The sequence below is a fragment of the Meles meles genome, chromosome 2 (assembly GCF_922984935.1).
Source record: "Meles meles chromosome 2, mMelMel3.1 paternal haplotype, whole genome shotgun sequence".
NCBI lineage: Eukaryota > Metazoa > Chordata > Mammalia > Carnivora > Mustelidae > Meles > Meles meles.
The window spans coordinates 5,839,976-5,853,588 of NC_060067.1; the positions used below are offsets into that span (position 1 = coordinate 5,839,976).

The following is a 13,613-nucleotide window of genomic DNA, read 5'->3' on the forward strand; positions in this document are numbered from 1 at the left end:
TACGTCTGTGAGTCAGAAGGCCTGGATGACACCTGCCGCCCCTCGGCACCCCGGAAGTCGGGGAGGCCAGAGCTGGACTGGGCAAGCCCAGCCGGACCACCCAGCAACCCGGCCTCCTGGTGGGCTTGCAGGAGGGATTTTTATAAAAGCCAAAAACAGAGACAGCAGAGGAGGAAACAGTCTTTCCCAAGGAACTGCAGCCCCTACCCTGTGCCCAGACATACCTCGCATCATCACCTCACCTGAAATCTCCACCGAGTTGTCGTGTGCGCCAGGACGGACAAAGCAATCCCCTCCTGCGCTGAGAGGCGGCGAATCCGGCCTGGGAGTGGGAGGCCTCCCCCCGCCCCCGCCGCCATCACCACTCTGCGGCCAACGTACCCAACCCTGCCAGCCCGCCCCACCACCCGGTCCTGACGGGCACGGGGCCATTGCCGGGCCGCTAATTCGACACTGACTGATATTCTCCCCTTCACGTCGTGCCTCCCTTCATCTCCGTCCACTGATGATGGGGGAAATACACAAGACGGCTTCTGGAAGTGACTCCCTTTCGTCCTCATGAGTGGCTGGCACCACACCGAGCCGCTGAGAGCGGAAGAGCCCTGGGGAGGGAGACCCCGCGGGCAGCCCCGAGCGCAGAAGGCTGGACTGAGCGGCCGCAGCTCCGTGAGCGCCCCGGCCGGCTCCGTCCTCCGGGAGGCGGCGGTTCAGAGCCGGGCTCACCTCCTACTCACAGCGCCCTGGGCAGGTGGTTCACATCAGTGCCTTAACGCGCCGACCGTAACACGGGGAGGATGATGTCACCGGCGACACGCGTCAGCTGAGATAATGCCGGTGCAGCGTGGATCACAGTGCCTGGCTATTATGCTACTAACGTGTCCCCACCAGGGCCCTCTGTCACCAGTATCTTTGAGAGCACAAGAGAGCGAGCGAGTGTGTGTGTGTGTGTGCACGCACGCACACCCATGCAGGGGAAGGACAGAGGGCAAGAACCTGAAGCAGACTTCCCACTGAGCACAGAGCCCGAGGCGGAGCTCAGAGCTCGATCTCACAACCCCAACATCATGACCTGAGCTGGAACCAAGCATCGGCATTTAACTAACTGAGCCACCAGGCGCCCTAATCCAGTAAGCATTTCCGTGACGCATCAACACGCCACTCAAGTCACTGACAGCGGGTCGCTGGGCGCCTTCGTACCTGAAAGGCTTGCTGTCAGGGTCCGTGTCCTTGAACCCCATCTCCTCCAGCTTGCAGCGCCGATACAGCTCGTAATGGCGGGTGTGGGTCTGCTCGCGCAGGTCCTCCATGTTCACGCGGATCAGCATCTCCCGCAGCTTCACGAAGTCGCAGTGGTTTTCGTTCTCGACTGCAAGACACGGCAAGGGGGGGGTGGCTATGAGCAGTGACATCCCTGAAAATCCGAAGTGACACTTTCCAGAGGTTTACCACCATGGCTCCTGAATCCTCCTGTCTCAAGGCCACCTGCAGCCCCTCTACGGGATTCGCCTCACCCCTGCAACGAGGACAAGACGACTGACAGCGCAGACCGTAACACCGATGACCACAGTGACCGCCGAGGGCCTGCTCGGGGCAGCGCACTGCGGGACGGACCTTACAGATACGGTCTTCGCCCTCCAGGATAATTCTGCCCAGCAGGCGGCGTGACTCTTGTCTTGCAGATGCGGAAGCTCAGAAGGCTGAGCTAGGCAGGCTGACTTCAGGGTAGCAGAGTCTACATTCTAACACCCCAACATCTGGCCACAAAGCCGGGTCATTTCCACCCCTCTGTGCCCCCAGGAGGAACACAAGGCAGTTTTTACATACCACTTCGCTTAATTTTTATCAACGCTAGGAAAAGTTTTATTGTAGAGAAAACAGGTAAGACTCATAAAAATTGTCATTTTCCTAGGGATCCCCAAGGTGTAATCTCTTCTCGCTTCTCAGATTTATGGCCTTTATTCAGAACAAAAAAAAGGAGGACTGACAGCTTAAACCAGCGAAGCACCTTTCTGTCATGACCGTACTCGACCTCTAGCACTGGGCATCTTCCTCCAAAAGGCACGAGGGCAGCGAACACAGTCCCTGCCCAACAAAGCCACCTATGGAAGCTTCTTTGGGTCAGAGACTGTGGGCATGTCCCACAGGGCCAGGCATGGGGCAGACAGCCTCAAAGTCTCCCGTAGGCAGTCAGACATTTCACTGGGAGACACGTCTTCCAGAGATAACTGAGAACCAAGTATCCTCTCACTTACAAGAAACGTTCTGTGGCTTTCCTACGTTGGCTGCTGGGACTGGGAGGAAAGGGGTGAAACTCCTGGGGCAGAACCGGGGCTCAGCCGCACACGCCCGCACTCTCGGGGGCTGCCTCCGGGGCGCGGGGCCTGTGCACTCGCTTCTCCCCACCGCCCGCCCACCTGGCCACCCTGTCTCGCGTCCTCGCTTGACAACGGCCACGTGCGCCGCCCTGCCATCCCCTCCCTCCCGCCTGCGGCCGAGCTCCCCTGCAAACCCGGCAGGGAGGGGAGGATGGGGACGGTCGCCGCAGGGGTGAAGCGGGAAGACCCCTGCCCCGTGATGTGCACCTACCCTGCACCACACCCCAGGGGTACTGCCTGGCCTTGGCCATCTTGTTGCCGATCTTCACCTCCTCGGTGCTGCCGACCACTGCGAACGGGAGGTGGACCTGGGAAGGGACACAAGCGCAGAGATTAGTCACCTCCGGCTCCGCCCCCTGCCTGCCGCAGGCCTGGGGGTGGGGCAGGAGAGGGGCGGGGCTCTGTAGGTGGGTGGGGCTGGGCTGCACGCCCCGCCCCCTCGACGACCTGCTCTGCAACAGGCGACCGAGCCCGCGCCAGGGAAGCGGAGTCTCCGCACCGCACGGAAACCGCAGGGTGCTGTACCGGACCACGGCCAGCAACGCGTGCGGCCCCTGAGCACCTGCAGTGGGGCTTGGGGGGTTAAGACGCGAGTTTTACTCACTTTTAATTAATTTACATTTAACTTAAAGTGGAAGATACAATGTGTTTCCATTAAATAAAATTCTATTGTTTGGGGACTGCACTTTTTTTTTCTTCAAACTCAAATCTTCTAAAAAAAAAAAAAAGAACCAGTCTGCTCAATGTGGATGTAAACATAGATGAAAATGATCTTTTGGGGACTTATTCCATATTGAAAAACTTTGAAGTACGTTAGGAGCAACTTAAGTGTTCATCCAAATTGGGATGTGCCGTAATTATAAAATATACACCGGATGTCAAAGACTTACTGTGAAAGTAGCTCATTAATTTTTGTATTATTATAAGTTGAAAAGATGATATTTTGAATAGTCAGTTAAGCTTTTAAATTAAATTAAAATTAAATTAATTAAATTGATTTACTTTTACTTTTACATTTCCTTTTTTTAATAATGCTACTTCCGCCACATTTTTTAAAAAATATTTTATTTATTTATTTTGAGAGAGAGAGAGAGAGAGAGCACATGAGCAGAGGGGGAAGGAGAGGAAGAGAAAAAGAATTCCAAGCAGACTCTATACTGGACACAGAGCTGGACACGGGGCTCGATCTCATGAGCCTGAGATCGTGACCTGAGCAGAAACCAAGAATCCAATGCTTAATGGACTGAGCCACCCAGGCACCCTGTCCCCCTTTTTACCTTTTTAGATGTGATGACTGGAAAGTGTTAAATTACTTGTGTGACTCGTATTTCTACTGAGCGACACGGCTTTAGACGGCCACCGCACAAAATTCACGTCAGAAATACGTTTTAGCCCAAATGACTGGCCCAAGGCTTGCAACCCAGACTCCCGTCAAGCAGAGGTGGCGTTCAAGACACCGGACTGTCCCCACTGACTCATGTGGTAGCTCTGGCTATCCTGGGCCCTGGCAGGGTCTCGAGGGGTCGCTAACCCACCTCTTTCCTATGGGCATGTCAGCGCACGAGCATCGGACCCGGCTGTCCTGAGACCGATTATCGCGAGCTCCCTGAGCCACGGCTCCTCTCCCGCAGACAAGCTGAGAAAGACGTTTCCAAGCCCAACCCTCTCCCAAGGAGGGCACGACCCTGAGCCCGGCTGCCCAAGTGGTATTTCACGGACGCTCCAGATATTTCTACTTTCTGCTTCGTCCCACACTCTGCGGGGAGCACATCCCCTTTCTCAGACTGAGTCTGGAACGTGACGTGCTCCCTAGAGCTGCGGAGCAACAGGGTCCTTCCGGCCAACATTTTGGTGTAACGACCCAAGAAAACAGCTTTCTCCGCTCACCCTGAGCGACAAAAGCAACCACCAAAGAAATGTGTTTCCCACCCATCTTGTAGGATTTCATCACCGCTTGTTTGCCAAGGAGAAGCTAAATGTGGGGCTTGAACCCGTGACCTCGAGATCCGGAGCGGCATGCTCCACTGACCGCCGGCGGGGCACCTGCAACGGAGAACCTAAAAAGACCGTTTCTTGTGGAAGAACAGGTTCATCTGGGACCATCGTCTCGATTAGTCAGATACAGAGAGAAAAAGCCAAGATCCACGGCTATTTTCTTTCCGAGAAATCTAACACAAATTCAGGGGACGACCATCCAAAATGATTTAAAGGGATGGGGAGGCGGACAGAGACCATGAGATGATGCTCACTCCCGTTGTCTCCCGGCTCCGGCACTGACCTCCCAGGCCGCCGCCCTGCAGCAGAGCAGCCCGGGCGGCGCGAACTTCCGATGACGGGTACCGCCAGCTGGTGGTTCAGCGGCCGCGGGGCCCGCGACGGGCCGGGCTGCAGCCTCGTCCCCACGCGAGGCAGCAGGAACAGCTCCCACCCACCGGACTAGCGGCTGCTGCGCGGCCAATGCCCCACAGACGTCAGGAACATTGGGGGCGCAATCGTTCCGCAGCTCTTGGTGTGCACGACCGCAGGGTCCGGACACGGAGCCACGGACGCGCCCCGGTTCGGTCCTGCTCAGGGACTGCTCTGCCGCGGCTCTGCCAAGCGTAAGGACACGGACTCTGGTCCGCTGGGACGGGAACGGGCTCCTGCGCCGGGCACTTGCTACAACGCGGACCTGATGGCCAAACCCTCACTGCCCCTCCCCGGCTCGCTTCAGCTCCGTCTTCCGAACAGGGACAGTCACGCTCCCCTAGGACGACCTTCCTCTCACAGCCCCTCAGGCCATCGCCGCAGGAAGCATCTCCAGCTTCCAGGAGTTCCAGAGCCTTCACTATCCCGCCCGCAGGAGCGTGGCCAGCACCGGGGGTCTCACAACTCAGAGGGCGCCCGCCTGCAGCAGGTGGAGCCGGGCTCTCTCTGCTGTCAGGAGCTCCTGCATTCGAAATCCACACAGCAGCCCGGACACGGCGGGAGCGGCACTGGCTGCCGGAGTCCTAGTCACGTCGGCAGTAGCTTAGGAAGAAATTCCTCCCCGAACGGTAACAGCGGTGTACAGAAAAGTCCGCGAGCCGAACTGACGAAACAAGATTTGTGGAATAACCCTGTTCTCCTAAATTACCACGGCAGACAACGCAGATGCGAGGCCAGGGCTGAAGTCTCAGGGCTGCTCTTAGCTTTGACCAAGTCATCCAACTCTCCAGGCGGACGGCAGCACGCGTCCCCTTCAGAGCAAGGTCCAGCTCGGGCAAATATACAAGAGATAAAAAAGCAGTGTGAGGGGCGCCTGGGTGGCTCAGTGGGTTAAAGCCTCTGCCTTCGGCTCAGGTCGTGATCCCAGGGTCCTGGGATCGAGCCCCGCGTCGGGCTCTCTGCTCAGCAGGGAGCCTACTTCCTTCTATCTCTCTGCCTGCCTCTCTGCCTACTTGTGACCTCTCTCTGTCGAATAAATAAATAAAAGCAGAGTGTGCTTGCCTAGGGCTGGGATGGCTACAGGGCCGACGGCTGAAAGGTACACAATTCTCCTCTGGGGTGATGAAAATGTTCTGGACTGGTGGCGATGTCTGTACGACTCTGAAAATACTAAAATCCACCGAACTGTATGCGTTAAGTGGTAAACTGTACAGTGTACCAATCATATCTCATTGTAAGGCTGTTAATTTTTTAAAAAGTGTCTTTAGTGCATTTAGTAATGCCTTCATTAGACACCTTTCATGACCAGATCTAAGGAAGTAGAACATAGTTCAACCTACCGCAATTTAACATCCAGACTGACTTCCGCTGCCACTAGCGAACTTCTGAATCATCTTTAACATGTATCCAGGGACAGGCGACTTACTTAATAGCTTCTAATTACATTTTACTGAATCTAAGATTCAGTAAACCCTGATTTTAAGAATTTTAAGAATACAATTTTAAGAATTCCAAAAACCATCATTGGGCATTTACTATGTGCAAAGAACGCGACTTCTACAGAAGTTACGCCGTCCTAAAAGGAAAAAAGGATGTATAGTAATCGTGACCCCGAGATGAGCCACGGCTGTGAGATACAAGAGAGGCAGCGGGAGAGGCTCGGCTATCAGCGGCAGCACGAAGGCTCACCCCGAGACACCAGGCTGCAGACACACTTGAGAACTGCTGAAGCTTTCTTCAGTCACTTCTCTCCGACCATCCTGCCTGTGAGGTGAAGAACTCAGACCTCAACGGCCAGTTAAGCCAACGACGAGGAAAGGGTAGGAGAAACGGGGAGGAGGGAAGGCAGGAACCCATCACAGAAACCGAAAAGAGGCGGGTGGACGTATTTCTGCCAACAAAGCCAGAAACGAGCAGAGATCTACGTCCTTTAAGCTGCTTTGCGTGAGGTGGTGCTGGGCGGGCACCCATGGGCGCTTCCCATGGGATCGGCCACGGGACTCCCACCTGCGGGAGTGGGAAGGAAGCTGGAGATCGGCTTGCCTCGCTTTCCCCTCTGACGGACGGGGGCCCCGGGGGAGCAGGGTGGCTAAGGGCCTTGCCACAGTGCCAGGCTGGGCCACACTGAAGGATCAGATTCCCGGCCCAGGGTTCTCGTCACTCTACGGCGCTGCCACCAAGAAAAGCTTCCAGGAAATCACGGGCAGCCCTTCCGCAGCCGAGGACTTACGCTCATTGTCGCGTTGATCTCTGCCACCGTCTCCTCATCCGTGGGGAACTGGTATATCTGGACCCCGTTGCTGACGAGCTCACTCATGATCTTACTCTTGAACTTGTGCAGCTCGTTCTTGGCGATGGTGTCGGCTTTCGCAATGATCGGAATGATGTTCACCTGTGAACAGACGCATCCACTTTGACACGATTCCCATGGAAGAAAAATACGACAAATGAATGAAACATAATAAACAACAAAGCTGTAAAGCTTCACTTAAAAAAACAGACGAGACTGAGAATCAGACTTTCTGCCCAGATGCAATATTAGGGAGACACGGGATAATCTCGGAGCTCCATCTGGGAACACTTTTACTTCCTCCCGTCTGGTACTGAGAGCGCACTTGTCATTTCCTCTTCTGTGCTGCCTCGTGGGTTTCTTTCCTTTTTTTACAGCCTAGAAGGAAGTGTTACTCTATGACAAATAGCGGTAACAAAGAAGCCTATTCTTTGAATAACCAACCCCTCCTTTTAGCCCTCTCCCCGCTACTTCAGGAGCTCGATTTCTTCAGGAGCTCGATTTCTTCACGTCCCTACAGCGTAACAGCCGAGCCTGTGTTAGTGAGAACAGCGGAATAGCCCGCTCTCCCAGAGTAAGATCCTCTCTTTTCTTCTAATGACTGCCCGAGGTGGAGAGCCACCATGTTCACCAAAATAAAACCAGTTTCAACTACTTTTAAAATAAATTTTCAAAATCACACCAACAACTTCTTTTGAAACACCGGCTTCTAGCACATTACGTCTTCATGCCAGAACAAGACCTAGCTCCAAAGACAAGGCTCGCTTTCTGAGCAGGGGCTACACAGACCAGGAAGAAGGCAGAGTTTGCCAACCGTGGCAGGAAGCCTGGCGTTGAGAGCCAGGGACGCCCTCAAGCACAAACCCCGAACCCCAACGTTGCTCATTCTTCCAACCTTCCCCAGCACCGTCCACACAGCACATTTTTTTAAATTCCTTTTTTAGGAGTAACTGTCTTCCACTCCGTGGTAGGTACGGAGCTTTCAGTGAGACGCTACGACATCCAGTACCTGGGGTCATGCTCCCCACCCAGCTCGGGGGGAAAGGGGTCAGACTCGGTGAGAAATCCTAGCAAGGGAATGAGAGGGTCTTTCCCAAGGTTTTCTTGGTCACATCTGCCTTCCTTTGCTTCTTTTATTCCAAGAGCCAAATTAAAATCCCTGATCCATCCCCGTGAGAAGACATGTGGATAGAAAACCCTACTCTTCCCCTGTTCCCCACACACTCCTACCCTCCTGCTTGGGCTCACCCGGCAAGTCACAGACTGCGGGAAACACTGGTGGTGGGGAAATGTGAGGGTCGGACGCGAGGACTTCCCCGTTGTTCTCCCTGGCTGCCTTCTGTACGTGCTTAGCACTCAGTGACCATCACACACACAAAATGGCAGAGTTTCATAGTTTCTTGATCAGAGTAGATAGATGAATCAAGCAATTTAGATCTAAAATCATCCTCAGTGGCGGGTGCTTGAAAATCTTTTCTGAAATTACCACAGATTTGTGATTGGTATAGTTAAGAGCCTGAACTTTTCACTCTGTTTCTATTGACAAACGTTTTTGCAAATACCATTTTGAGATGCAGCCCACACGCCCGGCTCCACAGCAACAGCGATCTTGGCAAGCAGTCTAACCCTGTTTGTTTGCTTCCAGCTGGGTTTGCTTTGCCTTATTTTTCTCCCTTTTCAGTTCAACTCTACTAAGCATGACCCTGCTGTTAAATATCCCCCTGGCTGTGGGCTTGGTCCACAGCCCTCGGACCGGCCTCCTTCTCTGCCCATTGGCCAGCCCTGTCGCCAGGACAGGACAGCGCAGGGAGCCCGCCTCGCGGCCCAGATCCCTCCACCGTCCGTGGCTAAGTGCAGCTGAAAGAAAGGCGATGGAGAAGGGCTTCTCTCTGTTCTCGGGAGAACGCGCCAGCTGCAGTGGTCCCTTCATGCCACCGGACTATGTCTCAGTAAAGCCGCGTGTCTGCTCGTGCTGGAGGCCGAGGAGCCTGGCTCTGCGTCGGCCACGGCCGGCGCTCTGGCAGCGAGTCCAGACAGAGGCCTGGGGACAGGCTGGTCTCCGGAGTGTTCTCCGTCATGCTCCTCTGGAGAGAAAGCATCTTTCCAGCAGTGTTTGTTTAGACAAAAAAGAACACCCAACAAAACCCTCTGGAGCTGGTAAGACTCTTCGTGGAACTCAAGAAGGAGGTTAGCAGAGAAAGTACCACAGCTTCTTTCTGTGGCCTTTCCATGTCATGTGCTTCTTCGTTTTCAGAACGTTCTGTCTTCCATCCACTTCAAAATGAACATCAGAGTAATTGTAAAACAGACCACTAACGGTTATCAGACTTATCAGGACTTTTCCTTCAAATGTCGTGAAAGGGAGAGGTTATTAATGTGGAAAGCTCAGGTGACAAATGGAAACTACTTTGTAAAAACACATGGTGGGGGGGGGGGGGCACGCCTGGGTGGCTCAGTGGGTTAAAGCCTCTCCCTTCAGCTCAGGTCGTGATCCCTTCAGCTCAGATCATGATTCCAGGGTCCTGGGATCGAGTCCCACACTGGGCTCCCTGCCCCATGGGGGTCTGCTTCTCCTTCCCCCTCTCCCTCTGCTGCTGCTCTGCCTGCTGTGTGCTCTGTCAAATAAATAATTAAAATCTTTTAAAAATAAATAAAAAATAAAAACACATGGGTGCAATTCAGTTTTAAATCTAAGGAGCTGGACTGTCCTTATCACCTGAGTTTAAAAAAAAAAAATCAACACTTTTTTTTTTTCCACTCAAAACTTCCTAATTATTAAAGCCAAACTTTTAAAGACCTTTAAAAAAGAAATTTAGAAAGCGATGCCTGGGTGGCTCAGTTGGTTAGGCTGCTGCCTTTGGCTCAGGTCATGATCCCAGGGACAGAGTCCTGCATTGGGGTCCCTGCTCGGCAGGGAGCCTGCTTCTCTCTCTCCCTCTGCACCCCCTGTGCGGTGCTCACTCTCTAATAAATAAAAATCTTTAAAAGAACAAAGAAAAAAAGAAATTCAGAGTTTTTAAGAAAATAAACTAATTGTGACTTCATATTTCAATCTCCTTAAATTTAACCCTTCCTACGACCTTTTAGCTTCCACTAAATAACTTTTAGCTTCCACTAAATAACTCCGCGGCCCTCATCTGAGCACCTGCTGGTGCTAATTTAAGACCTAAAAATACCTGGTAAAGAGCACCATGGTTCTGTTTGTTTTATCTTGTTGAGCCCAACATCCAGAGGTTTTGGAGCCTTTTTCTCACATTGCTAAACCCTACTGTTCCATAAACCCGAAAAGACAATTACGGGGTTGGAGGAAGGGGGCAGGGACGACAGGCAGGAGCGCCGGGGAGTTCCAGGGCAGGAGATGACTCTGGGCACTGTAAGGAGGGAGACGGCTCTTTGTCCCTGTGGCCGAGCCCACGCCCGGACGCCACCACGGGGAACCCTACACCAACAAGGACGGGCTGACGCGGACGGTAACGAGGCGCCGTGGGCCGGGCCGTGGGCGTGGGGCAGCAGCATGTGGGCATCTCGGTTCCCTCGCGACTCCGCGGGGACCGAAACTGCCGTGGAACACCGTCTCGGAAACAAACGACAAGCGAATGACACTCAAGGGGAAACCAAGCCAGGGCGTCCGGACAGAGCGCATCGGAACGGAGAGGGGCGGCGGGGCAGGGCGTACCTTGCTGTCCAGCTTCTTCATGGTGACCAGGTCCAGGGACTTCAGGGAGTGGCCGGTGGGGGCGATGAAGTAGAGGCAGGCGTGGACCCTGGAGTCGTGGTAGTTGAAGAGCGAGCGCCGGATCTTCAGCTCCTCCTGCAGGTAGGCCTCGAACTGTGCGTCGATGTACTCCACGATGGGCTTGTAGCTGCGGGCGTGCGGGACAGGCCTCAGCCGGCGGGTCAGCCCTCCGCGGCCGGTCTCCCACCTCCCCCACAGATGCCCGCTCACGTGTGAGCTGAGGCCCCGCGCGTCCCCGGCCCCCAGGCCGCCCACCCTCGGGCGGGGACGTCTCTGCAGCTCCGCTCTCCGGCCGTCCCGGCCCGGGCACTGTCCCCGCCAAGCTCGCAGCGGTCGTCTGCCCGCGCCTGCATCCCGCCGGCCTCCCAACCCCAACACGCCGTCCCAGTGCTCACCCTGCTCATCCCACCTCTCAGAGATCACCAACCCGCCAGCCGCGCTGTCCCCTCCCGCCAGCCGCGCCGTCCCCTTCCACCGAAGATGCCGCTGAGAGCGCGGGGCCTTTCTGCTGGGCCGGGCCGCAGTCTCCAGGTCTGTCTCAGGAAAGGGACTCTGACCGCCTGGGCCAGCTGGCGGACTCGGGTGCGGACAACGGGATTCTTCCGGCTCAGGCGGCGGGTCGCCCAGCGGGAGCTGCTCCCCGGTCCGCACCATTCCCCCAGACAGGAGGGGATCTCGTGCTCTCACCTAGCCCGGGCTTCTCCCCGGTTTCCGCTACAAGCGGATGGCATTAGGAGCTCCAAGATCACTTCCAACTCTGACACTTTATGATCCGGAGGTAAACTCTGAACTCTTCTCAGCAAAACGTAATTCTAGTCTGTTTTGAATGACTATGTATGATCCTATTAACTGACCATAATCACTGATAGGACGTTGGGAATCCGCGTTCCGTACACCCGAACGTTCAGGTCCCCAGGGGACTCCTCAGAAGTCAGCGTTAGCCCCAATGAGATGGGTCTACTCGGAACACAACGGGTTCATTCTCCCCAAACTTACCGCCTTGCTGAGGAACGAGTTAAGCTTTAAGAAAAATAAAAACCTGGGTGCCTGAGTGGCTTAGTTGGTTAAGCCACTGCCTTTCCGCTCAGGTCGTGATCCCGAGTTCCCAGGATCAAGTCCCACGTCGGGCTCCCAGCTCTGCGGGGAGTCTGCCTGCTTCTCCCTCTGACCTTCTCCCCTCTCATGCTCTCTCTCTCTCTCAAATAAATAAAAATAAAATCTTAAAAAAAAAAAAGAAAAACCTTTCAACACTCCGCTCTCCTGACTCATATACTAAACTGAAGTCCGTGAAAGGGAACTACAAATCTTTGATAATGTGGACAGCAGACACCTCAGAGAATGAATGAACAAAGAAAACAAAGCACATTTATAACCAAAAACTGAAAGCACTCAGAAAAAGGTTTTTTTGGTATTTTTCCTCAGTGATTCATCACAGTCCACTGATTCAATGTGAGCAGACAAAATCTTTAGGGGTTTAAAGAAAAAACAGGATATGCTTCCGTAATGATAAGGTTCTAAATATAACAACAGAAATCCCAATAAAATCTAATAGAAAGAATGAACAAGTGGTAAGTTCCTTCTCTGTTTTCCACGTTAAAACACAAGCAGGTATAAAATAACAATATTAATCATGTGAATTATCATAGGATAGTGGTTAGAAGCATGGATTCAAGCCAAACCAATCCCAACTCCACAACCGAGAATGTATGTGACTTGGAGCCAGTTACTAACCTCTCTGAGTGGATTTCCTCAACGGTACATCAAGGGCAAAGAAGCACCTGTATCAGAGAGCTAGTAATTTGGTACAATGTTACCAATAAGCTAGTGTGTGTAAAGCACGAGCCCAGAAGAGTAAGATGTAACTATTTCACAGTAATACAATAACAAACAGTAACAAATAAGAGAAAAGCCAGCCTGCCTTTTCAGAAAGAGAAGGGGGAAAGGAGCCCTACCCGCACCCAGCGCCCAGGAACCGTTCTGCTGCTGGGCCGGTGCCCTGCGGGGAAGTGGACCGGCCGCTCCGCCGAGGTCCACCTGTGCCCGTCCAAGGCCTGATGTTTCCGTCTCCGGACACTGAGTCATGCATTTGGGGAACCCCAACATCCTCTTAGGAAAGGAAAGGAAAAGCAGCTCGTGAGCAATTGCTCCTTCCTGCCTCACCGGTTCCTGATTTTAAGCTTCTCAGCACCTCCCCCCAGCAGCGCTCCAAGTGTGTTTCTGCTTTCTATTAATTTCCCTCTTGCCTCTGGTGTTGATTCTGGTCCTCCAAGACATGGGAGGCATAACATCTCCCCTTTTCCAGTGAGGGAGCTCTCTGCCCTGGAGTCTATAAAGCCCAAGAAACCTTCTGTTCTCTTACATCCTGGATTTCCGTCTGCCCTTGCCTGTCAGGGAGTTCTGGCTAATCTTCCAACCTCCTCCTTTTCCCATTACGTGAGTTCCCTGAAAAGTCCCATGTATTCCTGGGTTTTACTCACCATCTAAGTGACGACGATTCATAAAGCTCTGCTAGTTGCCCAGATCTCTCACTCGAGGTTCAGCCTCATCCATCCAGCTGCTGGAGGGGTGCCTTTGGCTCTTCTAACCACACGTGTCCAAGACTGGTCTCCTCCCCTCAGCCCCAAACCCACACGTCCCTGGATTCCTTTGCTTGGTCAATGGCGCCCACACACAGAGTCAAGCAAGAAATGACACCAACTTTAACTTCTTTCTCTTTTTTTTTTTTTTTTAATATTTATTTGACAGAGAGAAACCACAACTAGGCAGAGAAGAAGGCAGAGAGAGAGGAGGAAGCAGGCTCCCTGCG

At 53.5% G+C, this 13,613-nt stretch overlaps 1 protein-coding gene across 6 annotated transcripts in view; it reads right to left on the reverse strand.

Annotated features, from left to right (window-relative positions):
- The window catches only part of SEPTIN11 (septin 11), an 88,511-nt gene that overhangs the window by 16,563 nt on the left and 58,335 nt on the right, over positions 1 to 13,613 (reverse strand). For all 6 annotated transcript variants that reach the window (XR_006817402.1, XM_045997522.1, XM_045997518.1 and 3 more), the window contains exons 4-7: positions 10,748 to 10,934; positions 7,012 to 7,173; positions 2,587 to 2,683; positions 1,198 to 1,366 (exon numbers count right to left, since the gene is read on the reverse strand). Coding sequence is in view for 5 of the 6 variants with exons in the window: in XM_045997522.1 (XP_045853478.1) it covers positions 1,198 to 1,366; positions 2,587 to 2,683; positions 7,012 to 7,173; positions 10,748 to 10,934 (615 nt within the window). In the remaining variant the exon portion in view is untranslated. The remainder of the gene's footprint in view (positions 1 to 1,197; positions 1,367 to 2,586; positions 2,684 to 7,011; positions 7,174 to 10,747; positions 10,935 to 13,613) is intronic.